Source organism: Lepisosteus platostomus, chromosome 16, assembly GCF_059453375.1.
Source record: "Lepisosteus platostomus isolate fLepPlt1 chromosome 16, fLepPlt1.hap1, whole genome shotgun sequence".
Lineage (NCBI taxonomy): Eukaryota > Metazoa > Chordata > Actinopteri > Semionotiformes > Lepisosteidae > Lepisosteus > Lepisosteus platostomus.
Genome location: NC_142626.1, coordinates 2,068,175 through 2,094,820, shown reverse-complemented (window position 1 = coordinate 2,094,820; position 26,646 = coordinate 2,068,175). Strand labels below are relative to the sequence as shown.

General features: G+C 59.3%; 2 protein-coding genes and 1 pseudogene across 3 annotated transcripts; all 3 read left to right on the top strand.

Moving 5' to 3' along the window:
• The first annotated feature begins 421 nt into the window (after positions 1-421).
• LOC148646674 (uncharacterized) lies at positions 422-7,706 on the top strand. Of its 2 annotated transcripts, none has more exons than XM_088609204.1 (2): positions 422-629; positions 4,879-7,706. In XM_088609204.1, exon 2 carries the CDS (start codon positions 5,045-5,047, stop codon positions 6,005-6,007), a length of 963 nt encoding a protein of 320 aa, XP_088465330.1. In that variant the 5' UTR covers positions 422-629; positions 4,879-5,044; the 3' UTR covers positions 6,008-7,706. The 2 variants fall into 2 exon arrangements, with proteins under 2 accessions (XP_088465330.1, XP_088465331.1); XM_088609205.1 differs by lacking the exon at positions 422-629 and adding an exon at positions 669-1,629.
• A 4,140-nt stretch (positions 7,707-11,846) lies between these two features.
• Positions 11,847-11,980, top strand: LOC148646673 (U2 spliceosomal RNA; annotated as a pseudogene).
• Positions 11,981-19,654: 7,674 nt separating this feature from the next.
• On the top strand, positions 19,655-23,914 carry batf2 (basic leucine zipper ATF-like transcription factor 2). Its single transcript, XM_088609206.1, has 3 exons — positions 19,655-20,249; positions 20,699-20,803; positions 22,739-23,914. The coding sequence occupies exons 1-3, from the start codon at positions 20,163-20,165 to the stop codon at positions 23,033-23,035; spliced, it is 489 nt and encodes a 162-aa protein (XP_088465332.1). The 5' UTR covers positions 19,655-20,162; the 3' UTR covers positions 23,036-23,914.
• Positions 23,915-26,646: the final 2,732 nt, after the last annotated feature.

Genomic DNA, 26,646 nt, shown 5'->3' with positions numbered 1-26,646 from the left:
GCAGAGTGATGGAGCCAGTTTAGAGAGGGGGGTTATTAGGAGGCCATGATGGGTGAAGGCCAGGGGGGAATTTGGCCAGGACACTGGGGTAACACCCCTACTCTTCTCGAGAAACACCCTGGGGTTTTTAATGACCACAGAGAGTCAGCACCTCGGTTTGACGTCTCATCCGAAGGACATGTGTATATGTGTGTATAGGAACAAGTAAAGGTTTATTCCAGGCGAAGAAGGCTCCACAGCGGAAACACTGTGTTTCCTATCCTCTCATGTCAGCCTGGAATAAACCTTTACTTGTGTGTGTGTGTGTTCGTGTTTGTGTTTGTGTGTGCGTGTGGTGGGGGGGTGGGGGCGCGCGCGCGACGGCGGTCCTCCTGCCCGCGGGCGGCGCTCCTCGTGCGAGCCCGGCGCCCCCCCCCGCGCGAGGGACAAAGGGCACGAGCCGGCCGCCATCTTGCCGTCGCGCAGCCCAGAGAGGAGCGGGGGGCGCCATTACTGCGAGTCTCTCCGTCAGAACACAAAAAAGGGAGAGAGAGAGAATAAAACAGACCTCCTCCGCCTCCTTCTTCTTCTTCTTCTCCTCCTCGACACCGAAAGCCGGCTCCCCTCCTCTCCCCCCCCGCCCCCCCCAAGTGAGTCTTACGTCGCACTCCTTCGCGCTCGGTAGCTCCGGAACTCGGGTCCGGGTTCGTGTGGGAGAAATGGGGCCGTTTCTGCTCTTGCCCGCCCACCCTCCCTCTCCCGAGCCGCGACGGTAAAATGGAGGCGGTATTTAATAGGCCGTTGTGATATTTTGCCGACTGCTGGGCGCCGTGTGAGTGAGATTCCGGGGTGGGCGGGCGGGGTCTCAGTTCGGTTCGGTTCGGCCCGCAGCCCAAGAATTTATCCCGACGGGTCGCTTCACGCCGGGGGTGGAGCAGCAAGCAGGACGGTCTTTCCAGTCCCGGCGCGGTGCAGGGAGAGACGGCACCCGGGCGTGCGGAGGGGGGAGGCAGGCGGATCTGTAGTGGCGGCTTCGGTTGTGTAGTTTGTCCGGCAGACAAGGGGGTCACCAGCCCCGAAGATCGGTGGTGGTGAAGGGGGGACGCCCAGTTAGTCGTGGATCGATCGCTCGATCAGGCCTCAACCTTCGCTTGTCCTCGTCCCCAAGTGTTGTCTCGCTGGGCGGTGTGTCACCTGGACCCTGGACGTCGGAGAATTTATTGGTGACCCCTACGGTCTGCTGGGTTGGGGCTCCCCAGGAACAGGGGTCGGCGGGGGACCCCTGATGTTTAGCAGCCCTGAACCTGCAGCTGGTAAACACTGGCCATCCTGCAAGTGGGTCAGACCGATCTTCAGGGGTCAGAGGTCGTGTCAGGTACTTAAACACAAACAGAAGCAAGGAAATCGCAGTTGATTTTAGCAAGAAATGTTCTTTTTTCCCCCCTGTGATCCTTGTAAGCGTTAAAGGAACTGATATTGAAACGGTAAAGGAATGCAGGTACCTGGCATGGTTATCAACTGAGAGAAGATTTGAGCCGCCCGCATGCAAACAGTGCATCTGAAAGCACAACAGAAGTTGTGTTTCTCAAGGAGTATCGATGTGGAAAGCACAACTCTCTTCCTAAGAGTTCTGTTCGGGGCACTCTGAAGGTGGGTACTCGGAGCTGGGGAGGTGGGGGTGCCCTGTCCTTGCAGAACAGAAACGAGCTGAAGGAAGCGATCAGGACCGGTCGCTGGCGAGATCGCTGGCCCAAGCTTGGACTGAGCCAGACGTCCACCAGAGCGACATCTTACCCGCCTGGCACATTCCCTCTTAGATGAGCCCTCTCATCCCCTCTTTTTAGGGTACAGTCTCCTGCCCTCTGGGAGCCCCTGTGTCAAGACTCAGAGAGCCTCTGCTTCCTTCAGACCCAGGAGCAGTCAGTAGCTGAACAATGAAAAACCTGTTTGCGGGTCGTTAATAATAATCTTGTTGTTGTCATAAGACTCCTCACAAGCTAATTTTCTGTTGTTTTTTTTTTAAAACCTTTTGGCACTGTAAGAGTTCTGATTAAGTGCGTTTGATGAAGATTGTTTTGTATCGTGGTACTGTCAGGTGGCTGTTTTGTGTCACCGTTGCGTATGTGACATCTTTACAAGCTCGTAATGTGCTTCCCTTGTGGCAATAAAAGGTTTGTTTGCTTCAATCAGTTCAGTTGGACTGTGGCGCACCAGGAGTCTGAATTGTGTGTGCTCTGTTCTCTTCCTTAGCTTTTGCGCCAGTATGTGTGTCTGTCTGAGGTTGTTCAGTCGATTTTCTCACTGCTGGTGGAACGGGACCTGTGAGAGATTTATTTGTTAATGGGATGTTGTTGGTGGTTTTAAGTCATGTGTTTGCCAAAGAGAGTTAAATCTGTATGTTTCCAAAGACTGCAATGGTTCAGCTTGCGAGGTGAAGATGTCGCCCTGTTACAAGTGAAGGCTTAGTTTGCAGGAGACCCCAACTGTTCACATGGGATCTGTTGGACAGGGCTGTCCGGTCCCAGTCCTGGAGGGTCAGCGTGTCTAGAGCAGGGCTGTCCAGTCCCTGTCCTGGAGGGTCAGCGTGTCTAGAGCAGGGCTGTCCAGTCCCTGTCCTGGAGGGTCAGCGTGTCTAGAGCAGGGCTGTCCAGTCCCTGTCCTGGAGGGTTAGTGTGTCTAGAGCAGGGCTGTCCAGTCCTGGAGAGTCAGTGTGTCTAGAGCAGGGCTGTCCAGTCCCGGTCCTGGAGGGTCAGTGTGTCTGGAATAGGACTGTCCAGTTCTGGTTCTGGAGGGTCAGTGTGTCTGGAACAGGGCTGTCCGGTCCCAGTCCTGGAGGGTTAGTGTGTTTAGAACAGGGCTGTCCAGTTCCGGTTCTGTAGGGTCAGTGTGTCTGGAATAGGACTGTCCATTTCCGGTTCTGGAGGGTCAGTGTGTCTGGAACAGGGCTGTCCAGTCCCTGTCCTGGAGGGTCAGTGTGTCTAGAGCAGAGCTGTCCAGTGCTGGTCCTGGAGGGTCAGTGTGTCTAGAACTGGGCTGTCCAGTCCCTGTCCTGGAGGGTCAGTGTGTCTGGAACTGGGCTGTCCAGTCCCGGTTCTGGAGGGTCAGTGTGTCTGGAACCGGGCTGTCTTGCCCTGTTGGGTCAATGTCTAGAGCAGGGCTGTCCAATCCTGGTCCAGGAGGGGGCGCTGTCTCTGTATGTTTTCCAGGTCCAGCTGTTCTATAAAACAGCCCCACCTGAAGAACTGGGATAAGCTGTTAAATTGTTCCAAACACCCTGGTAACGAATAATCCAGGTCTTTTAAGAACTGAGTTGGACAGCAGGAGGAACTGAACCAGACAAAGCTGACCACTGCACCACCGCCTGAATTGAATATTTTTTTTATTTTTGCAGTCTGGTAATTTTTTTTTCAGTTCTCATGATGTGGCAAAAATCAGAAATTTCAGTTGTTCTCCGCTGGGGATGGGCACCAGCTTCAGTACTCTGCGGAGCGCAGCAGCTGATTGGTTTGGTGGTGACTTGGACTGTGCTCTGCGCGTTTCAAGACCTTTGTGCATTTTACAAGTCAAAATCGTTTCTCCAGGCCCTGAAATCTCTTATCTGTCGTAAGCTAAGCTCTGCTGCTTGTATAAATAATTGCAATCGAGCCATGCATGCAGTTTAGCTGGAAAATGCAGAAAATGGCGACCCCGCTGAGTTCAACTAGGTCTGTGGCGTTGTCAGTATTTCTTACACTTACTGTTTAGTAAGTGTAAGGATTATTATTGTCTGTCAGGGGTTGCCAAAACCTGTTTTGTTTTTTTTCTGGGCTAACTGTGTTTTTCATCGTGCCTTTAATTGATGAGACACTTTGCGTGATTGGAACCTTTGCTTTGAGATGAAGAGCCAGGCGTTTCCACCTAGAAAATGGACCACGGTTGTAGTTCCAGTCAAACCAGTCTCGTTATTGGGTCAATGAAAGGGGGCCCGTTTATGTGACTGAGCTCAGCTGGTGTAAAAATTGGCAGGCGAGTGAGAGAGCGCGCCCTCACCCCACCCCACCCCCCCAGGACCGGCATGGGGATCCCCTCTCTCCTTTGCGTTTGTGGAAGTCGCCGCTGACCTGGGTGTGCACTGGTGTCACGCTGGTGCGCTCCTGCGCTCCTGCGGCGTCGCTGGTGTCACACTGGTGTTACGCTGGTGCGCTCCTGCGGCGTCGCTGGTGTCACACTGGTGTCTCGCTGGTGCGCTCCTGCGGCGTCGCTGGTGTCACACTGGTGTCTCGCTGGTGCGCTCCTGCGGCGTCGCTGTTGTCACACTGGTGCGCTCCTGCGGCGTCGCTGTGCGCTGGTGTCTCGCTGGTGCGCTCCTGCGGCGTCACTGGTGTCACACTGGTGTCTCGCTGGTGCGCTCCTGCGGCGTCGCTGTGCACTGGTGTCACACTGGTGTCACACTGGTGTCACACTGGTGTCACACTGGTGTCACACTGGTGCGCTCCTGCGGCGTGGCTGTGCGCTGGTGTCTCGCTGGTGCGCTCCTGCGGCGTCGCTGTGCACTGGTGTCTCGCTGGTGCGCTCCTGCGGCGTCGCTGTGCGCTGGTGTCTCGCTGGTGCGCTCCTGCGGCGTCGCTGTGCGCTGGTGTCTCGCTGGTGCGCTCCTGTGGGCGTCGCTGTGCACTGGTGTCTCGCTGGTGCGCTCCTGTGGGCGTCGCTGTGCACTGGTGTCTCGCTGGTGCGCTCCTGTGGGCGTCGCTGTGCGCTGGTGTCTCGCTGGTGCGCTCCTGCGGCGTCGCTGTGCGCTGGTGTCACACTGGTGTCTCGCTGGTGCGCTCCTGCGGCGTCGCTGTGCACCTGCGGCGTCACTGTTATCGCTGGCCAAGCAGAGGGGGGGACAAGTTTCCTCACTCTCATTTTCTTTTTCAGGAGGCACGAGCTCCCCCTCCGCGCGCCGGAGAGAGAGAGAGAAACCGAGAGAAGGGAATCGGAGGGGGGGGTGTCGTCACACCTGCCTGAGCCCCCGGACTCCCAGCCGTCCTCCCTCCCCCACACCTGCTCCCCCCCCCCGCCTCCCCCCCCACCGACCGCCAGGATGGTGAAGATCTTCGTGGGCAACCTGAGCTCCACCACGACGGAGGAGGAGCTGCGGGCGCTGTTCGAGGAGCACGGCGAGGTGACGGACTGCGACATCCTCAAGAACTACGGCTTCGTGCACATGGAGCAGGAGGAGGCGGCCCAGCGGGCCATCGCCGCCCTGCACAAGCGCGAGCTGGGCGGCTCCTGCGTCACCGTGGAGTACGCCACCACCAAGATGCACAAGGCCACCAAGATCTACGTGGGCAACGTGCCCGAGGGCGTGACGGCGGCCAAGATCAAGGAGCTCTTCAAGCGCTACGGCAAGGTGGCGGAGTGCGACATCGTGAAGAACTACGCCTTCGTGCACATGCAGCGCGAGAAGGAGGCGCTGGTGGCCATCGCCGAGCTCAACCACTCCAAGCTGGAGGGCCAGAAGATCTTCGTCTCCCTCTCCCGCAGCAACCCGGTCAAGAACGGGCGCGAGGAGTTCCCCCCCCCTCCCCCGCACCCCCCCTACCCCCACCCCCACCACCCCCCGCCGCACCACCCCCACTACCTGCCCCCGCCGCCCCCCCCGGGGGACTGGAGGCGCCTGCCCCCGCCCCCGCCCCCCCCGCTGCCCCCGCCCCGGGCCTACTACGAGCGCGAGCTGTACGAGCGGGGGGCCGCCCGCTACGACCCCTACGCCTCCCGCTACTACGCCCGGGACGCCTACGACCGCCGCCTGCCCCCGCCGCCCCCCCGGCCCCCCTCGCCCCCCCTCACCTACTACCGCGACCGCAGCCCCCTGGGCAGCCGGCGCGCCCTCCTGCCGCCCCCCCCGCCCCCGCCCTCCCCCGGCGCCTACGGCCGGAGCTACGGGCGCAGCCGCGAGTTCGGGGGCCCCGGCGCCGCGCCCTCGCGCTACTCCCTGGGCTCCGGGTTCGACAAGGACGACTACTTCGACAAGTACAGCAACGGCTTCGGCAGAGGCTATTAAAGAGCAGGGCGGCGGCGGCGGGGGGGGGAATGGGGGTTAGGCTGTGGCGGGGGGGGGGGTGGGATCGCGCTGGAAGGGCCGGGACCGGCGGGGCGGCTGATCGGCTCGGACCGGTGTTGAGGAGACGCGGGAGGGGAGCCCACAGTCCCACGGCGCAGGCCCTCCCCTCCGCCGCGGCCCCGGTCCCCCCCCCACCCCCCCTCTCGTTTCTTGTGTGCCCGCTCGGCGGGGTGGGGGGGGGAGCGGTGCATGCTGGGAGCCCGCGCCGCGGGCGGAACGGGGGGGGGGGGGGCGATCGGCGCTCCCGCTGGGTCCCGCTCGAACCCGCCGCCCCGGCCAGCTCCCCCTTTTTAATAGCCTCTCGCTCGTCTGGGCCAGTCCGGGGGGGGGGGGGGGAGGCCGGAACGCTCCCGGATGCGGCTGATGCCCCCCCCCTCTCCTCTCCTCTCCTCTCCTCTCCTCCCTCTCCCTCTCTCTCTTCCCTGTTCCCGCCGCCGCCGCCGAAACCCCGGAGGAGACGTCCCGGCCGAGCCGAGAGACCGCCCCGCCAGGGGGAGAGGGGGGCTTGTGGGAACCGGGGTGGTGGTGGTGGTGGTGGGGGGTTTCCAGTAAACGCATTCTTTAACGAAACACCCCGAGAAAACAACAAACGAAATCCGTCGCCCCGCCCTACAAAGCCCACTCCACCCGGCAGATTTTCGGATACGGCGCTTCTCCGGACCGGACCAAAACGACCCGACACGAACGAACGAACGCACGAACGAACGAACGGTTACAGAGGGGGACGATAACGTAGGACGACGATGGCAAACGACCACGCCGAACCCCCGCCCCCCCACCCCCGCAAACGAAACGAACTCTTCGACCCCAGCGGCCTGCGTGGGCTGGTCCGTCCGTCCCGTCCCGTCCCGTCCCGTCCCGTCTCGTCTCGTCTCGTCCCGGAGCACGCCGGTCCGGACGTTTTAGACGGCTGCGGCCCCCGGCGAAGGTTTTCCTTCGAGTCCCTGTTGGTCCGGGAGGGGTCTGTGTTCTGTCTCGGGGGGGGGGTAGTTTTCCTCGACCTCTCCCACGCGTTGCTCTGTAACCTCCTGTTCCTGGCAGCTTCTGCGCCGCCTGTGTCGACTGTCTGACTGCTGTTGCTGTTCAGTTTTATTCTCTTTTTTTTTTTTACCTTTTAATATAAGTTGATTTTTTTTAACCTCCCTCCCCCGTGCCGCCGCCGCTTAAAAAAAAAAACAACAACAAAAAAAAACCTGCAGTAGTGTCTTGTCTGAACGGACCGTTTTTTTTTCCATCTTAAAGTGTCATTTTGTCTCCTCCTCCTCTTCGCGGCGGCGGCCCCTGTTGGGGGGGGGTCGATCAGTCGCTTCGGTTTTTTTTATCGCTCTTTCTCCCCCACCCTTTTTAAAAAAAAAAACAAATAAAAAAAATCTTGTGCCACCCAGCCGTTGTTCTCCCTTTTCCCGGCTTAAATAAAACCGATTTCTTTTTAATTTCCTTCTTTTTTTCCTTTACCTGGGCGTCTTGGCTCGCCCGCGTTTTCCTTGGCGGAGCCGCACGTCCGCCGCCGCCGCCGCCCGTAGGCAGCAGGGGGCGCTCTGTCTCTTGTGTGCTTGTGCGTGCGACCTCGTCGGCCTCCCTCCTCACGCTGGGTGAAGTGTTCGACCTGTTTTAATAAAAAGTAGAGCCTTCCTCCCTCTCTCTCTCTCTCTCTCGTTGTCATTCCGAGTTAGACCGGTTGGGTGAGGTCATGTCGTGGGTGTTTCTGGGAGGGAGGTGGTTGGGGTGGGGGGGGGGGTTTGTTTGGGTTGGGTTGGAGGAGGGAGGGATAAAAGGGGGACAAATTAGGTCTTTTCCGCCTGCTGCATTTGGACAAAATACCCCTCGGCTGCCCCCCCCTTTCCCCTACCCCCCACTCCCACGTCCTGTCCCCTTGTCCTGCCCCCCACCCCCTCCCCACACCACCACCACCGCCGCCACCACCGTCAGCCCTGCTCGGTGGGGCAGGAGGAGGAACGGTGAGGATGGACCCCCCCCCACTAGATGAGAGGGAGAGAAACCGAGGGCGACGACATGGCGTAGAGAGAGGTGTGTAGGAACAGGACGGTGAGTGACCCAGAGAGAGACAGGAGGTAAGTCACCTTCCCCACCTCGGACTTCGCACGGGCTTCCTGTACCCACCCCCCGGGGGGGGTTTGCTCAAAAAGCCGGCGCTCCCCAGGGGAGGGGGGTCTGCTCGCTGCCCGAGACCACTCGCTCCAGCCCGTGCGCGCTCAGTCCTGCGGGGAAGTCCGGTCCGACATGGGACTGAAATGACACTGGAGCGCGAGAGCCAGCCCAGTGAGTAAACACCGCCCGTGTCCCGAAATACTCTCGTTCAGGGTCAGGCAGGGGGGGGAATGAAAAATGAAATAATGAAATTAATGGCTCACGGACTGGGAGTTCCCACTTTCTAGACGGAAGTAAATCACTGCAAATCACTGTGATTTGTACAGGTCAGCGGTCCCCAGAACTCGGTTTTCGAGCGCCCCAGTCTGCCATGTTTTAATGTTAAGAGAGGGGTTTGTTAAAATGAGTCATTGAGAGGTCGTTCAGGACATAGTTCCTTACACTTGCGTAGCACTTCACAGGTTATGGGGATCCCCTCCACCCCCAAGCTGGGGGATGCGCCAGTCCGCTCCCCGCACCCCAGCTCACAGTGATGGAGCCAGTTCAGAGAGGGGGGGTTATTAAGAGACCGGGGTAACACTCCTAACTCACCCCTAATCTAGCACATGAATCTTGAAATCCTCTACTCCCGAAAGTGTGGATTAAGTGTTTATAGTGTTTGAAAACGAGAACTTTAGGGTGACCTGTAAGATTTACTGGACTGGGACATGAACCATCCAGAATCCCAGTCAGTCTCCCGCATCAGTTGTCTTCTATCCTGTCTGTCTTTCCTGCTGTTAACGCCAGTGTTGCGATTTAGCAGTTCTCTAAAGCAGGGGTGTCCAGTCCTGCTCCTGGGGGGGCCTCAGTCCTGGAGGGTCAGAGTGTCTGTAGTTGGGGTGTCCAGTCCTGCTCCTGGGGGGGCCTCAGTCCTGGAGGGTCAGAGTGTCTGTAGTTGGGGTGTCCAGTCCTGGTCCTGGGGGGGTCAGTGTCTTTATAGCAGGGCAGCCCAGTCCTGGAGGGTCAGAGTGTCTTAGCTGGGGTGTCCAGTCCTGCTCCTGGGGGGGCCTCAGTCCTGGAGGGTCAGAGTGTCTTAGCTGGGGTGTCCAGTCCTGCTCCTGGGGGGGCCTCAGTCCTGGAGGGTCAGAGTGTCTTAGCTGGGGTGTCCAGTCCTGCTCCTGGGGGGGTCAGTGTCTTTATAGGAAGGCAGCCCAGTCCTGGAGGGTCAGAGTGTCTGTAGTTGGGGTGTCCAGTCCTGGTCCTGGGGGGGTCAGTGTCTTTATAGCAGGGCAGCCCAGTCCTGGAGGGTCAGAGTGTCTTAGCTGGGGTGTCCAGTCCTGCTCCTGGGGGGGTCAGTGTCTTTATAGCAGGGCAGCCCAGTCCTGGAGGGTCAGAGTGTCTTAGCTGGGGTGTCCAGTCCTGGTCCTGGGGGGGTCAGTGTCTTTATAGGAAGGCAGCCCAGTCCTGGAGGGTCAGAGTGTCTGTAGTTGGGGTGTCCAGTCCTGGTCCTGGGGGGGTCAGTGTCTTTATAGCAGGGCAGCCCAGTCCTGGAGGGTCAGAGTGTCTTAGCTGGGGTGTCCAGTCCTGCTCCTGGGGGGGTCAGTGTCTTTATAGCAGGGCAGCCCAGTCCTGGAGGGTCAGAGTGTCTTAGCTGGAGTGTCCAGTCCTGGTCCTGGGGGGGTCAGTCCTGGAGGGTCAGAGTGTCCTAGCTGGGGTGTCCAGTCCTGCTCCTGGTCCTGGGGGGGTCAGTGTCTTTATAGCAGGGCAGCCCAGTCCTGGAGGGTCAGAGTGTCTGTAGCTGGGGTGTCCAGTCCTGCTCCTGGGGGGGTCAGTGTCTTTATAGGAAGGCAGCCCAGTCCTGGAGGGTCAGAGTGTCTGTAGTTGGGGTGTCCAGTCCTGGTCCTGGGGGGGTCAGTGTCTTTATAGCAGGGCAGCCCAGTCCTGGAGGGTCAGAGTGTCTTAGCTGGGGTGTCCAGTCCTGCTCCTGGGGGGGTCAGTGTCTTTATAGCAGGGCAGCCCAGTCCTGGAGGGTCAGAGTGTCTTAGCTGGGGTGTCCAGTCCTGGTCCTGGGGGGGTCAGTGTCTTTATAGGAAGGCAGCCCAGTCCTGGAGGGTCAGAGTGTCTGTAGTTGGGGTGTCCAGTCCTGGTCCTGGGGGGGTCAGTGTCTTTATAGCAGGGCAGCCCAGTCCTGGAGGGTCAGAGTGTCTTAGCTGGGGTGTCCAGTCGTGCTCCTGGGGGGGTCAGTGTCTTTATAGCAGGGCAGCCCAGTCCTGGAGGGTCAGAGTGTCTTAGCTGGAGTGTCCAGTCCTGGTCCTGGGGGGGTCAGTCCTGGAGGGTCAGAGTGTCCTAGCTGGGGTGTCCAGTCCTGCTCCTGGTCCTGGGGGGGTCAGTGTCTTTATAGCAGGGCAGCCCAGTCCTGGAGGGTCAGAGTGTCTGTAGCTGGGGTGTCCAGTCCTGGTCCTGGGGGGGTCAGTGTCTTTATAGCAGGGCAGCCCAGTCCTGGAGGGTCAGAGTGTCTGTAGCTGGGGTGTCCAGTCCTGGTCCTGGGGGGGTCAGTGTCTTTATAGCAGGGCAGCCCAGTCCTGGAGGGTCAGAGTGTCTTAGCTGGGGTGTCCAGTCCTGGTCCTGGGGGGGTCAGTGTCTTTATAGCAGGGCAGCCCAGTCCTGGAGGGTCAGAGTGTCTTAGCTGGGGTGTCCAGTCCTGCTCCTGGAGAGGGTGCTGGCGTCTGCAGGTTTTTTAACATGTTTTTGAAAACGTCGACACACGAGTGCGGCTGTTAAGTTCGTCCTGTTAACCCAGGAGCCCGCTGGTTTCGTTCGTCGAGAGCGAACGAGTCGGAAGGAAAGGCCGCACGCGCCCCAGCCCTCCGAAAGGGAGCAGCCCTTCTCTAGAGACGCCGACAGCTCCTGGTGGGCACAACCTGGGTCAGGCAACTCCCACTCCCACGGTTGTCGGCGCCGGGTCACGAGAGACCACCCTTGACCTCCGCCCTCGCAGGGCCTCACGCCGGCAGTTCAGCGACGGGCCGATCACGATTCAGGGAATCCCGGTCGTCACCGGCGCGCGGCGTGACCCGGGCTCGGGCCTAGGCCGTCTTCGATCGTGAGCGCCCTCTGATCTCTGGGGGCGGGGGGGGGGAGGGAGCCCCTTTCCTGTTTGAGCCGCGTGGGAAGACCCTAAAAACATCCCTTTTCTACTAAGAGGTTAGGAGATTGTGCTGCACCGGGGTTACAAGCCACTGTGTGGTTCTGGGTCTCTTAGCATAGTGATGCAGAACTTTTATGGTGGGTGGGGGGGAGAGATAAGCATGAGTGAATTCCTTTCAGAATAAAACGGCACTGGATCAGTACTTTTAAAAAAAAAAAACCCCGTTTGATAAGGTTAAAGCATTACGAGAGGTTATGGTATCCCACAAAATACCACGGTATACTGGCCTTCTGCCAGGGCTGCTGTCCTGCGCGGTTCTGGTATTATTCTTCGGCAGTGGCAGAAACTGGTCTCCGGCCGACGAGCCCGAACCCGTATTTTCTTCGGATTCGGTTTGGTGGGCGACAGATTTTCACCTTTCTTTCCCCTTGTTGTTTTCAGCAGCCCGAGTGGGAGTGGGAGGAATCGGGAAGTCCCTATGCCCCCCCCCCCACACCCCACCCCCTTCTCCTAGGACCTTCCTACGCACAGAGACCCTGTCTGTTCCCTGCTGTTCCTACCAGTTTAATATCCGATTGAAACGGATTTTGAGAACGGGGAGCTGGATCAGGAGCTTGCTCCGTCCTCTCCGGGCACCGGCCCGGTCCTGCAGCGCCTCCGGGAGCGGTGCACTACCGTGAAAAGACGGACGCGGCCTGTTCCCTGCTGTCTGTCACCTCTCTGCCCTGTTCGCTGCCAACTTGGAAGATATCTCCCCAGCCCCAGCCCTGTCCTGTGCTTAACTATTATCTGGCAGTCGGGGGATCTCTTTTATCTGTGCAAAATCGCCACATTTGCACAGATAACGTATATAAGGAGTCGGGTAGAATGCGTAGGGATAGCCGAAAACGTTTTCACTCATGTATGAAGGAATGAAACCGCCCTGGGTGCGGGCCTCTGTCTCCAGCTGTGATGCTCTCTCCGGCTGGGTGACTGCGGTGCTTCTGCGCGGCGAAGCTCTCCGAGAAGCCTAGGGCCCGGTGTCTTCTGGTTGTGGTCCCACCCCCGGCCATCAGTTAAAACAGTTCGCCTCATCGTGGTCTGGGTTCGGACCTGCGCGCGGATTTTTCTCGGCGTCTCTTCTGGCGGACGACGCGCTCGGAACATTCGCCCGATCAGAAGCTCGGCGGCTTATGAGCTGGCTCCGAGCCCCGCTCCGCGAGCTTGCACCGGCGTCCTGGCGGGTGTGGGGCAGGCTTCGGGATGGGGCTGTCGCCTTGCGCTTGACCGATCCCTCTCCTGCTGTGCCTGACGGCTGTGGCCCCCTCTTGCCCCCCTGCTCGGAAGTCGCTCCTTTACAGGGAAGGGCATTGGAAAAGAGTAGGGGTGTAACCACGGCGTCCTGGCCAAATTCCCCCCTGGCCCTTACCCATCATGGCCTCCTAATAACCCCCCTCTCTGAACTGGCTCCATCACTCTGCTCTCCTCCCCACTGAGAGCTGGGGTGTGGGGAGCGGACTGGCGCCTCACCCAGGTGGGGGGACACACTGCTGGGGGCGGAGGGGATCCCCAAAACCTGTAAAGCGCTTTGAGTGGAGTGTCCAGAAAAGCGCTATATAAGTGTAAGCAATTATTATTATTAATATTATTCTGACTTTGTTTGGGTGTGATCTTTCCGTTTCGTCTTGGGCGGCACCAGGGTGAGAACGCGTTTGTGATCTCTGGCGGCAGGCGAGAGACGACGGCGATGGTTTCAAACGTTTTCACGCATTTAAAAATGAATAAAACGGCTCTGGGTCCAGGGCCTCTTGAAAACAGCATTGCGTTTCACGTTGGTGGAGGCACAGTCGCAGGCACGGACAGGGTGACGCAGGACTCGGAACGGGCGCAGTGCAGAGATCAGAGGAATGATGCAAACACCCTGCAGGGATTTAGACCCCGTTGGCACCGGAGGTGAGCGATGAGCGGTGTCCGTCCCCACTCTGACCAAGACAGGCAGGCCGATCTGGGGATTCCTACGGGATTCCTTCCCACACCTGGAGGGCGGAGAGGGGGGCGCAGGGAGCCAGCCGGAAGAGGGGGCGCAGTCGTCTCTGAAGGAGGGGTCCGGGGGCCGGCCCTGCAGTGGTGTTGGCTGAGGGAGGGGAGGCAGAGTGTCTGGAGAAACGGCGGTGGTGAAGCCTCTTTCCTTCTCTAGCGTTGCCAAGTCCCCGTCTCTAGGAGCGCGGCGGGCGAGACCCGTTTTCAGCTCGGGGCAAGTTGAGGTGGCTGACTGTCCGGCCCGGCCCAGCCCGGAGGACCTCATGTCCAGCACCGGGGTCGCAGGGGTCAGCCTGCGCCCGGTGGCGGGCGCCCGGACTGGCCGAACCCCTGGGGACCCCCCGCCCCAGCTGCTCCGAAAGCTGTGGCCTTTTTTTCCCCGAGGTTGTTCCATGCACCCGCGGCTCTGCGTGTAAAGGGCCCGCGCGCGTCTCTTCATCTTCCCGTTGGGGGAAAAGCCTCTGTCCTCGGTGGGCCAGGAGCTGTGAGTTTGGGGCTCCCCCCTCTTCTCTCGACAAAAAATAAGACCAGCCATCGAGTTCTCTAGCAGTCCCAGACCCGTGTAGTTCAGTTGAATAAATCGGATTATAAAGCTGTTCCGTCACCTAGTTTATATCCCCTGTGCCTAGACGACGCTTTATTTTTCTGTCTTTGTTTTGGGGGGGGCAGGTTGTGGTATCCTAATTATTAATTATATAAGCCCCAGTCCAAGCTTGGAAGATCACAGCTGACCGTTGGCGGGTGTCTTTCCAAAAACTGATTCACAAGAAAACCCGTGGTTGTAAGTGGGGTGGCGTCACGAGGGCGCGGCCACTGGTCAGGACTGCTGCCTTAAAGCGAAGGGTCCCCAGGTTCCGTTCCTGGGAGTATCCGTGTGGAGTTTGCATGTTCTCCTTAGGTTCCCCCCCCCCTCAGACTAGCAGCAATCGCCTAGCTTTGTCAGAACTGGAATCTTCATCATTTTGCTTAATTCTCAAAGATATTTAACTTCATTGTTATGATTACGTCTTAACAGCTACTTAACATAAACTGGAAGACTGTTTTTATTGAAATGTCCTGTGGGGGGGAGGTTTAAAAATGGACAAAGTGGAGAGGAAAAAAGCATTTATTTTAGTGCTATTTATTTTCTTATTGAACTGGCTCCTGGGAGCACGTGTGGGCGTGCATATCTCTGCCCTGGGATGGACTGGTGTCCGGTCCAGGGTGTAGCCTGCCCTGCGCCAGTGTGTTGTGTGCTGGGCTGAAATCGGGCTCCCTTGTGACCCTGTACTGGAAGAAGTGGTTCGACAGGGGATGATGGGTGGGTGTTTTTTTTGTTGTGTGGCTTGACGAATGGCGATGAGCAGATCTCGGGCAGAGTCTCGATCCTGAAACTCGTTTTAAATCCCCCCCACCTCCCCCAGGGCTGGTACCAACTATCCGCACTGCCGGGCCGATCAGGTCTGATCCAAAAGCTGGAACGGTTTGCCGGGGGGTGGGGTGGTCTCGTCTCGTGGGGTACAGTTCACGCCGCGCGCCCCAGCTTCTCTTCTGCAAATGCAGGGGGCCATTCCACTTTCTACTGCGTGATTGAGATCTACCCCCCCACCCCCACCACGCGTTGATCAGCGCTGAAGCGTGGAGCCCAGCGTCGCGCCGGGGGGGGGGGTGTGCATTCCAGTTTCTCCAGGTTTCCCCCGCGCCGCTCCGTTTCTCCGAAGGCAGCCCGTTCCAGGAAGAGACACGCCAGGTGTGTCTGCAGGGCCGGCCGTTCCCAGGAAGAAGGGGAAGAGGGAGGGAGGGAGGGAGTGTGGGAGGATGGGCGTTGGGGAGGGAGGGAGGGCACTGCGGAGGTGAAAGGGTCAAGGAGAGGAGGCAGGGAGCTTGGCTCCGTTCCCTGTCTTCCCGTTTCACTTTCAATCCCTCTCCCGCCCCGCCCTGCCCTTCGGTGTGGGAGGGCTCCCTGCCGAGGGGAGGGCCAGAATCAAGCAGCAGCAGCAGCAGCAGCAGCAGCGTCGTCCTTCGCTCAGGGGCGGCAGGGATGAGCCAGGTGCTCGGGGTGCTCCGTCCCCATGTGGCTGCTGTCTGGGGGTACACTGCCTCAGGCACAGGGGGGAGCAGGGAGCAGGGAGCCGGGGGTAGGCTGCTCTCAGGAGAGAGCAGACTAGAACACGCTGGGGGGGGGCATGATTTCAGCTTTCCTTTGCCCAGGCTAAGACCTTTCATGTTGTCCTGGACAGGGGTAAAGTGGGTATTTCACCTCTCTCACCACACACACACACATTCAGCTTGGGGGCTCGGGGCTTCTGGCTTGATCACAACGCCTTGCCCTGCTCCTGCTGGTTTCGGGGTGACGTGGGAGGGGCACAAGCCGACGTAGGGGCCACACCCCTCCCCTCTCCCCCTTCGAGACCGGATCCGCCCGGACTCTGCTTGGCGGGGGGGGACCCGATCGCGGGCTGGCCTGTAAGAGGGGTCACAGCTTCCGTTCTGGGGCTCATCGTAGGTCACGCCCCAGTCCCGACCACCTCTTGCCAGAATTTTGGGAAGAGAATTCTGTGTCTTGCTCCCCTTCCTGTCCCCTCTGTCTCTCCCTCTCTCTTCATCTCTCCCTCTCTCTCCATCCCTACCCTTCCCGCCTCTTGATCTCTTACTTGGACTCGTCGCCTGACGGTTTTCCTGACTTTCTGCCTCTCCCCTCCTCTCCTACTCCCTCCTCTCTGTCGTTCGGGATGGCCATGTAATCCAAGCCGCTGGGCTGCTGAAGGTAAGTGGATTCCGGCAGAGATGTCGACAACAACAACAACAAAAACGGCTCTTTGTTCCTGCCTTGTCCACAGGTGGGAAGGCAGCTGCTGTTTTGTTTTTTTGGGGTTAGGGAATCTCGTCCCAGACTGACACTGGGAGAATCCAGTCAGCCCCCAAATCTGCTCACCCTGCTGTCTAATGGGCACGATAGGGTCACCCCACAGGCTGGGTGCACCTGACACCCCAAACGTGCCGGTAGCAGGCACCCAGGAGTGTGCCAACTCTGGTGCTCACACATGGCGCCTCTGCTAAGACGGGAAGAAATATCCCTTCGGCCGGATATAATAGTCCCTGTGACGCTAGTCTGCCTCAGGGGCAGGCCGACGAGGTCTCAAGAGCACGCTTGTGTTCAAGGAAGCTCGGTGTGGATAGGGAAGTTATTCCCTGAATGTAAGAACCCGGGTTACGAACCAGAGGAGTGTGTGCAGCCTGTCTGGCCTGTTTGGTAGTTAGTCGCGAATTGATCCCAGGATCTGGTCTCGTTTTGAGCTATGTCAAAAAAAAAAAAAAAAAACAGCTTCAACCTCATGGCTGGTCGTCTCGTCCCACGCCCCCGCCGCCCTTCGCGTAAAGTGGTGCCTCCTGCGCTGGCTTCCAGCTGCGTCCTGAGGCCTGCTCCGGTCCCCCACAGCTCGTTGTGTGGAGAAGCTGCCTCCTGTGCCCAGATTTGAATGAGGGCTGCCGTGTGGTTTCCCCACTTGCCCCCCCCCTCCCCCCCTGGTTTGCGTTTAAATTGTTCAACCTGATGTCCCGAACGGGGGGTCCCCTCGTGGTCCACTCCGCTCGAGGGCTGATGAGAATGTAGTTCCCCCCACCTCTTGGTCTAGGCCTCTTCTTTCAGACCGGGGTGTCTGGAGGCTGTGGAGGGTCGGCTGGAGCCGCGATCGATCTGATGCCCGACGTCCTTGAGGAAGGGGGGGTCCCCGGTATCCGTAATAGCCGCCGGGGGTGAGTCGCCTCGCCGGATCACGGGAGACGGATTTCCGCCTTCGGTGCTTCCTGGAACATCGGTATTCCCTGACCTGCTAACCTGCTCATGCAGCAGTGATTGTTGGAAACAGGTACAGGTGAACCCCAACACTGCAGTGTGCTCGTTCCTGTCCGAGTGTTTTGAGGTACAGCTACGCTTGAATTGTGGGTGAACCCCAACACTGTGCAGTGTGCTCGTTCCTGTCCGAGTGTTTTGAGGTACAGCTACGCTTGAATTGTGGGTGAACCCCAACACTGTGCAGTGTGCTCATTGCTGTCTTGACTGTTTTGAGGTACAGCTATGCTTGAATTGCGGGTGAACCCCAACACTGTGCAGTGTGCTTGTACCTGTCTTGAGTGTTTTGAGGTACAGGTGAACTTGACCCGCAGGTGTACCCCCACATTGCCCGGTGTGCTCATTCCTTAGTGTTTTGAGGTACGAGTATGCTTGAACCGCAGGTGAACCCCAGCACAGCTCAACATGTCCAGACCTGTCTGCTTTGAGGTACAGCGACACTTGACCTGCAAGCGAACCCCAACATTGTTCAGCGTACTCATTCCCGAGAGTTTTAAGAGGTGCAGCGAAGTGTGACCGGCAGTTGAACCCCAGCTCTGCGCAGCGTGCTCGTTTCTGAGTGTTTTGAGGTACAGCTTCACCTTACCAGCAGCAGAACCCCAGCTCTGCGCAGCGTGCTCGTTCCTGAGTGTTTTGAGGTACAGCTTCACCGTACCAGCAGGAGAACCCCAGCTCTGCGCAGCGTGCTCGTTCCTGAGTGTTTTGAGGTACAGCTTCACCGTACCAGCAGGAGAACCCCAGCTCTGCGCAGCGTGCTCGTTTCTGAGTGTCTTGGGGTACAGCTTCACCTTACCAGCAGCAGAACCCCAGCTCTGCGCAGCGTGCTCGTTCCCGAGTGTCTTGGGGTACAGCTTCACCGTACCAGCAGGAGAACCCCAGCTCTGCGCAGCGTGCTCGTTCCTGAGTGTCTTGGGGTACAGCTTCACCGTACCAGCAGGAGAACCCCAGCTCTGCGCAGCGTGCTCATTCCTGAGTGTCTTGGGGTACAGCTTCACCGTACCAGCAGGAGAACCCCAGCTCTGCGCAGCGTGCTCGTTCCCGAGTGTCTTGGGGTACAGCTTCACCGTACCAGCAGGAGAACCCCAGCTCTGCGCAGCGTGCTCGTTCCCGAGTGTCTTGGGCAGTAAGCAGTCTTCTGCGCCTGGTGCAACATGCCTCCTTTATAAAACTGTTAAAATATAGAACGAGTTTGTGTTCGCCCCGGTTTAAAACACTCGAGTTCCTCCGTGACCCAGTGGTTTTGGATTAAGGGAAGGCAGGGGAGAGCAGTCTGTCCTTTCTCTCTGTGCTACAGAGAGGGGGAGCTGGTTTCTGACAAAGAGATGTGTTCCATTTGTAGAGTGCTCCGATCCAGGAATTCCGGTTTTCATTACCTGGGAATCGGGACGCGTTTTATGGGGGAGGGAGGGGGGCCGCACTTTGACTGTGCTGTGTAGGCAGAAGAGGGATGGGCCTCTCAGAAACCGTGACTGTTGTTGCCTCCGTAACCTTCATTAACCTGGGAGTCAAGGCCACATGTAGAGCCGACAGGCGTGGTGGAGGGCGATGGGCGTGCTGATACGAGCACAGAGGCGCAGAAGACTGGCTTCAGCTCAGCTGAGGAGAGGTGGCATTCCTCGAAACACTCGCCCCCCCGGCGTCCCTCCCTCCCTCTCTTCCCGTCTCCTCGTCTCTGAAGTCCGGGCAGAGCAGGGTGAGAGCACTGTAAAAGAACCGCCCAGCGCGGTAAAGCCCAGTGAGAGCAGGGTAAAAACACAGCCATGCAATAAAGCAGTAAAGCCCAGTGAGATCAGGGTAAAAGCACATTCCAGTGCAGAAAAGCCCAGTGAGAGCAGGGTAAAGGCACAGTACAGCCCAATAAAGCCCAGTGAGATCAGGGTAAAAGCACAGTGCAGTGAAGCCCAGTGAGATCAGGCAGCACGGTACAGTGCAGTAAAGCCCAGTGAGAGCAGGGTAAAAGCACAGTCCAGTGCAGAAAAGCCCAGTGAGAGCAGGGTAAAAGCACAGTCCAGTGCAGTAAAGTTCAGTGAGATCATGGTAAAAGCACAGTCCAGTGCAGCAAATCCCAGTGAGATCAGGCAGCACAGTCCAGTGCAGTAAAGCCCAGTGAGATCAGGGTAAAAGCACAGTCCAGCACAGTAAAGCCCAGTGAGATCAGGGTAAAAGCACAGTCCAGGGCAGTAAAGGCCAGTGAGATCAGGGTAAAAGCACAGAGTAAAAGCTTCCTAAAATACACCTTGCCCATGTACCCTAATTAAGTTAACAGAGGATACCTTAAAACAACAGAACCTACACACGGAGCGCTGTGTACAAACGATGACTGATCGAGGGCGGCGCGGCTACACTGAAGCCGAAGAGCGATGGACTTCAATTTCGGGGGTCGGTCTTGAACTGACCAATCCAATCTTGGGGTATGGGGAAAAGGTGTTGGGGGCGGCGATGATCCAGGAATGAGCGTTTTCCATCCTGGAAAGCAGGAGGTGGCCGGCGGCGGGGGGGGTCTTTTCATGAAGTTAGCGAGCGAGGTTGCAACAGCGCTGTGCAATGCGCCGCCTCCCTCCGGGGCCCCGGCGAATTTCCCCAGCATGTGATCGACAAGAAGGGCCCTTCCTCTCGCCCGGCCTTCCCCGCAGAGGAGCCGTTTCGAATAAAGCGAAACTGAAAAAAAAAACAACAACAGCAGCGGAGTCGCAGGGAGGTCGGGGGTGGGCCCGTATAAGAGGAGTCGCTCTGCGGCTGCCAGCGCACAGACTGGGAGACAGGGAGCGGGTGTGTGTGTGTGTATATGTGTGTGCGCTGCTGCAGTCTCGCCCGGCCGCGGAGCTGCTCCAAAACACGGGCTGCGAGCGGGGCTCGTTGGCGTCCCCGCCGCGGAGGTGCGTGTCCGGGTGAGAGGGGAAAGAGAGACAGGCGCAGGGGGGGGGTCCGCGCTGCGTGAGACCAGCCCAGAGCTGGCACTCGGAGTGGACTGAGAGCCATCTCGCCCCCCCACACCCCTGCCCCACGATATGCTGCTGCTCAGACTCGGCTCGCCGGCTGCGGAGAGCTCGCTGCTCCTGTCGGGCGAAGACAGCTCCCCAGGGACGTCGGACTCGGTAATGAAGGGGCTGACTTGGTGGTGGTGAACTAATAGGCGTGCATCTTTTTTTGTTTTGTTTTTGTTGTTTTAAAGAAAACTAAAGCGTCGCTCGTGCATCGACCCCGGCAACTTCTCGCGACCCCGTTGCTAAGTCTTTAACGTTTTATTATATATATATATTTTAAAACACCCATCTTTCCGAAGCAAGCTGCAGATCGTGGATGATCCAGCGGTTGTTCTGTGTGATGTTTCGTTCAAGGCGTTTTTCCAAAAATCCATGGAGTTTGTTTTTATTTCCCCTGAACACAAGGTTTGTGCAACTGACTGACCAAACCACCCGGCGCGGGGTGGTTAAAAACCGGCTCCGGGGCAGGAGCCGAGAGTCGGCTTTGCCTGTGTTGGGTGGGTTTGTTCCCCCCACTCTCCCTGGCTCTCTCCTCACGCGTGGTGTGTTTCTGTCCACAGAGCTGCAACCAGCCGGACCGGAGAACGAGGAGGCGAGAGAAGAACCGGGAAGCGGCTCAGAAGAGTCGCAAAAAGCAGACGGAGAGAGCCGACACTCTGCACAAGGTAACGGACAGCCGCCCTGTTCGACTAATCGATAGGTCTAGGTGGGTTATCGGGGGGGGGTGGCCTGAGACGCAGATCCGAGAGAGACTTTTCCTGGACTCTGTCATTCGGCTGTGACCTCGTCTTTTCCTTTCTCCTTCCTGAGAAGTTACTTTTACGGGCGCTCGGGAAAGGCAAAGTTGTTCTCTTATCATCGTCATCTTCTTCATCATCATCATCATCATCATCATCTCTCCTCTCCTCCCTCTGCGGCCGCACGCTGACATTTCTGGCGGGGGGCGGGGGTTGCGCAACAGGCGCGGGGGCTCCGGTTGAGCAACCGAGGCGCCGGCTGACATCAGGTCGCGCTACTCCTCCGCAATCCCCCCCTTCCTCTCTCCCTCTCCTCCTCCTCCTCCTCCTGCTCCTCTCCTGTCGAGAGCCACCGGCGTCGCGCGCTTGCCTCCCCGGCGAGGGAGATTCCCAGCAGGAAGCGGGCCAGCACCCTCCCTCCCCCCTGATCCCGGAGATTAGGAAAGACACGCCGGGCCACCCGCGTCCTGTCCGAGGCTCCGTCGTCGCCTTCTTGTCGGTCAAGAATTCAAGGCGAAGGAACACCCGGGGCTTTTTATTAATATGAAAACGACTTCAGTCACGGGCGGCCGGTTGAGAGCCAGTGGTCGGGGTGGAGATCGGGAGTCTGAGCGCATGTGGGCAGAGACCGTCTCTGCATCTGGAAGTCCATGCCTTTGTGCTCCTCTGTATCGGCGGCGGGGGGGGGGGGGGCGTGTTTCTGTGGAGGCAGACGAGCCACGCTGACCCCTGAGTGGAGGCGTGGCGCTAGGGGCCGGGGTCAGGGGTCAGGGGTCAGGGGTCGGGGGGGGTCAGGAGTCCCCTCCTGCAGGCCGATGCAGCAGAGGGACCGCCTGCGACACCTGCGCAGGTGTGAGGCGCTGGAGCAGGTCAAGCAGTCATCCAGCCACCAGCCATTCCACCCAGTTCATCCAGCCCGGGGTCGCGGGTGGGGGGGGGGGGCGGAGCCTATCCCAGCATGCACTGGGCACAAGGCGGGACGCCAGTCCATCACAGGACACACACACACACACACACCCGCTGGCTGGGTGGGTTCTGTGAGAAACCGGCCCTTCCGCGAGGCAAGTGGACTGCCGGAAGTGAACCTCCCGGGGGGAGAACATGCGGACTCCACACAGACCGCGGCGACGCTCACCCACGGCGCCGCGGTGCTGCCCTTAGGGTGAGCCTTCCATCCTCTGCTGCGCCCCCGGCAGGGTGACAATCATAGTTCATGTGTTCATCGGCAGCCAGGATCCTGACCAGCTCCAGTGCAAGGTGTCACATGACTCCTGTCTGAGCTGCCACTGCCCTACACCCCAGCCCTCAGCCTTCGCTCTTCGAATTCCGGTCTCGTCTCCACTCTGGGGGTGACAGGGTCTTCTCCTGCTGCGCCCCCGAGCTCTGGAACTCTCCCCCCCAGGATATCCGAGAGTCGCCTTCTCCGAACTCCTTCAGATCCCGACTCTACACCTTCGTCTTTAGAGGAGCCTGTGCTGACCCGGTTCTGTGCTGCACCCCTCTGCTCCTGCTAGACTTGGCACCACCATCTGCTCTCACTGTGTGTTCTCACCGGGCAGATCTTGTGTATTTTTTATCGTCGTTGTTGTCGTCGTTGTCGTTCTGGAAAGCGCTTTGGGAAGCCCCCTTTGAAGGCGCACTATAGAATGAAGTTTCTGAAGTTTATGATTCATGGTTTATTTCGCGTAGCGCCTTTCGAAAGCCTCTTCTCGCTGCGCCTACGTGTCTGTAGCCCTGGCCAGGCCCTGAGGTGTTTGGGACCCCTCCGCTCCGTGCCGGGTGATGTGTCCCGGGCGGCGGCAGCGGCGGCTGTGGCGGTGACCTTCTCCTCCTCCTCCTCCTCTTCCCCCCCCCCCCCTGCAGGAGCTGGAGCTGCTGGAGAGGGCGAACGCCGCCTTCGCCAAGGAGATCGCCGGGCTGCGCCGCGAGCTGCAGCACTACGCCGCCGCCCTGCGCGCCCACGAGCCGCTCTGCGCCCTGCGGGTGCCCCCCGCCCCCGCCGCCGCCCCCCCGCCGGGCCCCGGCCCCTCCGCGCCCCCCCCGGACCCAGACCTCGACCTCCTCCTGGGGCCCCCCGGCGCCGGCCAGCCCGCCGGCGAGCTCCTGGACTCCGAGTGGCAGGAATTCCTCCTGACTCTTTACACCCCGGATACCGCTTGACCCCACAACCCCCGGCACAGGGAATATCCGGGACCTCGGGGGTTCTCCTCCCTCTGGATCTGGAGACCAGGGCTTTCCCGGCACCAGAGGCCCCGAAGACCAGTACGCTACCAGGGACTGGGACAGGGACAAGAGAGAGGGGCGTCTCCCGGTCCAGCCCATCCTGTCATAAACGTTTTTCTGTCTTGCGATGCTGCTACGGGGAAGATTCACACTTTGTTTACTGTTGTTATCGGACACGGAGATGTCCGGACTATCCAGGGAACTAGCAGAGGCGAGGAGCCTGTGGACTTGTTGAGACTGGGTGCTGGAGGGGGGTGGGGGGAAGGGATTGAGTGTGGCACCGCTGGAGGGTCGCCCCTTCGTGGCCATGGGCCGGCGAGGTGCTAAGGGCGCCCTCTGGTGGACAGTGGCGGTATCGGCGCGGAGGAACACCCGAGCCCTGCTCGTCCACAGCTGGCCCAGCCTGGGTCTCGACTGGGGAATGAACGTGCACTCGAACCCGACGGCACGACGGCCGGGGGTTGGTCTGGCTCCGGCCAGCGAGCCGTTGCGCGGCGGTGTAACGCTCAAATGCCTCCCCCCTCCCCTGGGCCACTTCCTGTCCTTAGGTTGCGCTGGGTGAGCTTCGGCCCGGATGCCGGCAGGGATGAAAATGGGGCTGATTCTTTTGTTCCAGCTTGCAGTACCCCGGTGGTACCGGTCCGGTTCTGCAGACGTGCAGCAGTGGGCCGGGCTGAGAGCCGTATGGGCGAAGAGGCAAAGGGCATCGTTCAGACGTCTCCCTTCAGCTCTTTAACACACTAAACTGTAAATACAGATACACACACATGTACGAGTATATTTTTCTAAAATCATCTAATATATTCTGCACAGAGACGGGAGTGTGCGGTGTGCTCTTTGCTTGGCGTCGTTGTGTGGGGGTGGGGGTGGGCAATTGAGAATCGGCCACAGTTGCAGCTGGTCTGGACCGCGCGCTGTCAGGGTCCTGTCTGGGGGTGGTGACCCCCCAGACCCAGAGGTTCAGCACTCGCTGGCAGGACAGCGCCGCCTGCCTGCAAGCCCTCGGGAGTCCACCAGGGGGCGCCGAGGGCTGCAGGGCCTGACGGCTCCCTCCCACGTCAAGCCGCGCGGTCGCCGTGGCGATCCCTCCTGGGGGAGAGGAGGGAGGCCTGGTTCTTGTCCCCAGCGGCTGAGGGGAGTGTCTCCTCGTGGTGCGGCGCAGACGTGGGGGAGCTGTTTATCTCCCACAGTCCCCCTCCCGCTCTCTGACTGTCACTGCCTCTCTCCTCTCTCCTTCACTGCCTCTCTCCTCTCCTCCCTCCTTCGCTGCCTCTCCCCTCTCCTCTCCTCTCTCCTTCACTGCCTCTCCCCTCTCCTCTCCCTCCTTCGCTGCCTCTCTCCTCTCCTCTCCTCCCTCGCTGCCTCTCTCCTCTCCTCCCTCCTTCGCTGCCTCTCTCCTCTCCTCTGTCCTTCGCTGCCTCTCTCCTCTCCTCTCTCCTTCACTGCCTCTCTCCTCTCTCCTGTCCTCCCTCCTTCGCTGCCTCTCTCCTCTCCTCTCTCCTTCGCTGCCTCTCTCCTCCCTCCTTCGCTGCCTCTCTCCTCTCCTCTCTCCTTCGCTGCCTCTCTCCTCTCTCCTTCACTGCCTCTCTCCTCTCTCCTGTCCTCCCTCCTTCGCTGCCTCTCTCCTCTCCTCTCTCCTTCGCTGCCTCTCTCCTCCCTCCTTCGCTGCCTCTCTCCTCTCCTCCCTCCTTCGCTGCCTCTCTCCTCTCCTCTCTCCTTCGCTGCCTCTCCTCTCCCTCCTTCGCTGCCTCTCTCCTCTCCTCTCCTCCCTCCTTCGCTGCCTCTCTCCTCTCCTCTCCTCTCTCCTTCGCTGCCTCTCTCCTCTCTCCTTCACTGCCTCTCCCCTCTCCTCCCTCCTTCACTGCCTCTCTCCTCTCCTCCCTCCTTCACTGCCTCTCCTCTCCTCTCCTCCCTCCTTCACTGCCTCTCTCCTCTCCTCTCCTCTCCTTCGCTGCCTCTCTCCTCTCCTCTCCTTCGCTGCCTCTCTCCTCTCCTCTGTCCTTCGCTGCCTCTCTCCTCTCCTCTGTCCTTCGCTGCCTCTCTCCTCTCCCTCCTTCGCTGCCTCTCTCCTCTCCTCCCTCCTTTGCTGCCTCTCTCCTCTCCTCTCCCTCCTTCACTGCCTCTCTCCTTTCTCCTCTCCTTTCATTTCCTCAGCTCAGTGCTGAAACTCCTGCCCTCCTTTCTCCTCTCTCCTCTCCTCTCTCCTTCACTGCCTCTCTCCTCTCTCCTCTCCTTTCATTTCCTCAGCTCAGTGCTGAAACTCCTGCCCTCCTTTCTCCTCTCTCCTCTCTCCTTCACTGCCTCTCTCCTCTCTCCTCTCCTTTCATTTCCTCAGCTCAGTGCTGAAACTCCTGCCCTCCTGCCCTCCTCTCTCCTCTCTCCTCTCTCTCTCCTCTCTCGCCCTCGAAGGCCTTTGTCTGCATGCCTGAGGAATCCCAGCAGTAACTGCTGCAGCACCTGTGCTGTTGTCACCCACCCCTCCATCATCTCACCAGCTCTTCCACCCCAGGGCCGCGGGGGAGCCGAGCCTATCCCAGCAAGCACTGGGCACCAGGCAGGGTACACCCTGGAGAGGACACCAGTCCTTCACAGGGCACACACACACACACACTCGCACCAGGGCCAGTTTTCACACAGGCCAGTTAACCCACCAAACTGTCCTTGCACTGGGGGAGGAAGCCCATGCAAACCTGAGGAGAACATGCAAACTCCACACAGACAGCACCTCATCCATAGGACTGGAAGCTGGCAGGTGTGGGGATGCTGGGATTAGACTTATTCTTTTAGGGAAGAATGTCTGATCCCAGAGTATCTGTCACAGTACAGTAGGAAGTGCACCTCTGTCTCTATTTCACCCTGCTGGCAGTGGGAGCACAGCCTGTCCTCTCTGGACAGCCAGGTCTGCCTGTGTCCAGTCTGTGTGTCCAGGCTGTGGTCACTGAGCCTGTCCTCTCTGGACAGCCAGGTCTGCCTGTGTCCAGTCTGTCTGTCCAGGCTGTGGTCACTGAGCCTGTCCTCTCTGGGCAGCCAGGTCTGCCTGTGTCACTCACACAGTGAGGACAGCTGGTCCGGTGGTTCAGGTCCAGTCCTGTGAGACCAGGAGGACAGCTGGTCCGGTGGTTCAGGTCCAGTCCTGTGAGACCAGGAGGACAGCTGGTCCGGTGGTTCAGGTCCAGTCTTGTTAGACCAGGGGGACAGCTGGTCCGGTGGTTCAGGTCCGGTCCTGTCAGACCAGGAGGACAGCTGGTCCAGTGGTTCAGGTCCAGTCCTGTGAGACCAGGAGGACAGCTGGTCCAGTGGTTCAGGTCCAGTCCTGTCACACCAGTAGGACAGCTGGTCCAGTGGTTCAGGTCCAGTCCTGTCACACCAGGAGGACAGCTGGTCCAGTGGTTCAGGTCCAGTCCTGTCACACCAGTAGGACAGCTGGTCCAGTGGTTCAGGTCCAGTCCTGTCACACCAGGAGGACAGCTGGTCCAGTGGTTCAGGTCCAGTCTTGTCAGACCAGGAGGACAGCTGGTCCGGTGGTTCAGGTCCGGTCCTGTCACACC

Coding starts and splice junctions, on each gene's coding strand:
- batf2 (XM_088609206.1), top strand. CDS start 20,163: ATGCTGCTGCTCAGACTCGGCTCGCCGGCTGCGGAGAGCTCGCTGCTC. Junction 20,250..20,698: donor CCCCAGGGACGTCGGACTCG/GTAATGAAGGGG, acceptor TTCTGTCCACAG/AGCTGCAACCAGCCGGACCG. Junction 20,804..22,738: donor GAGCCGACACTCTGCACAAG/GTAACGGACAGC, acceptor CCCCCCCTGCAG/GAGCTGGAGCTGCTGGAGAG.
- LOC148646674 (XM_088609204.1), top strand. CDS start 5,045: ATGGTGAAGATCTTCGTGGGCAACCTGAGCTCCACCACGACGGAGGAG.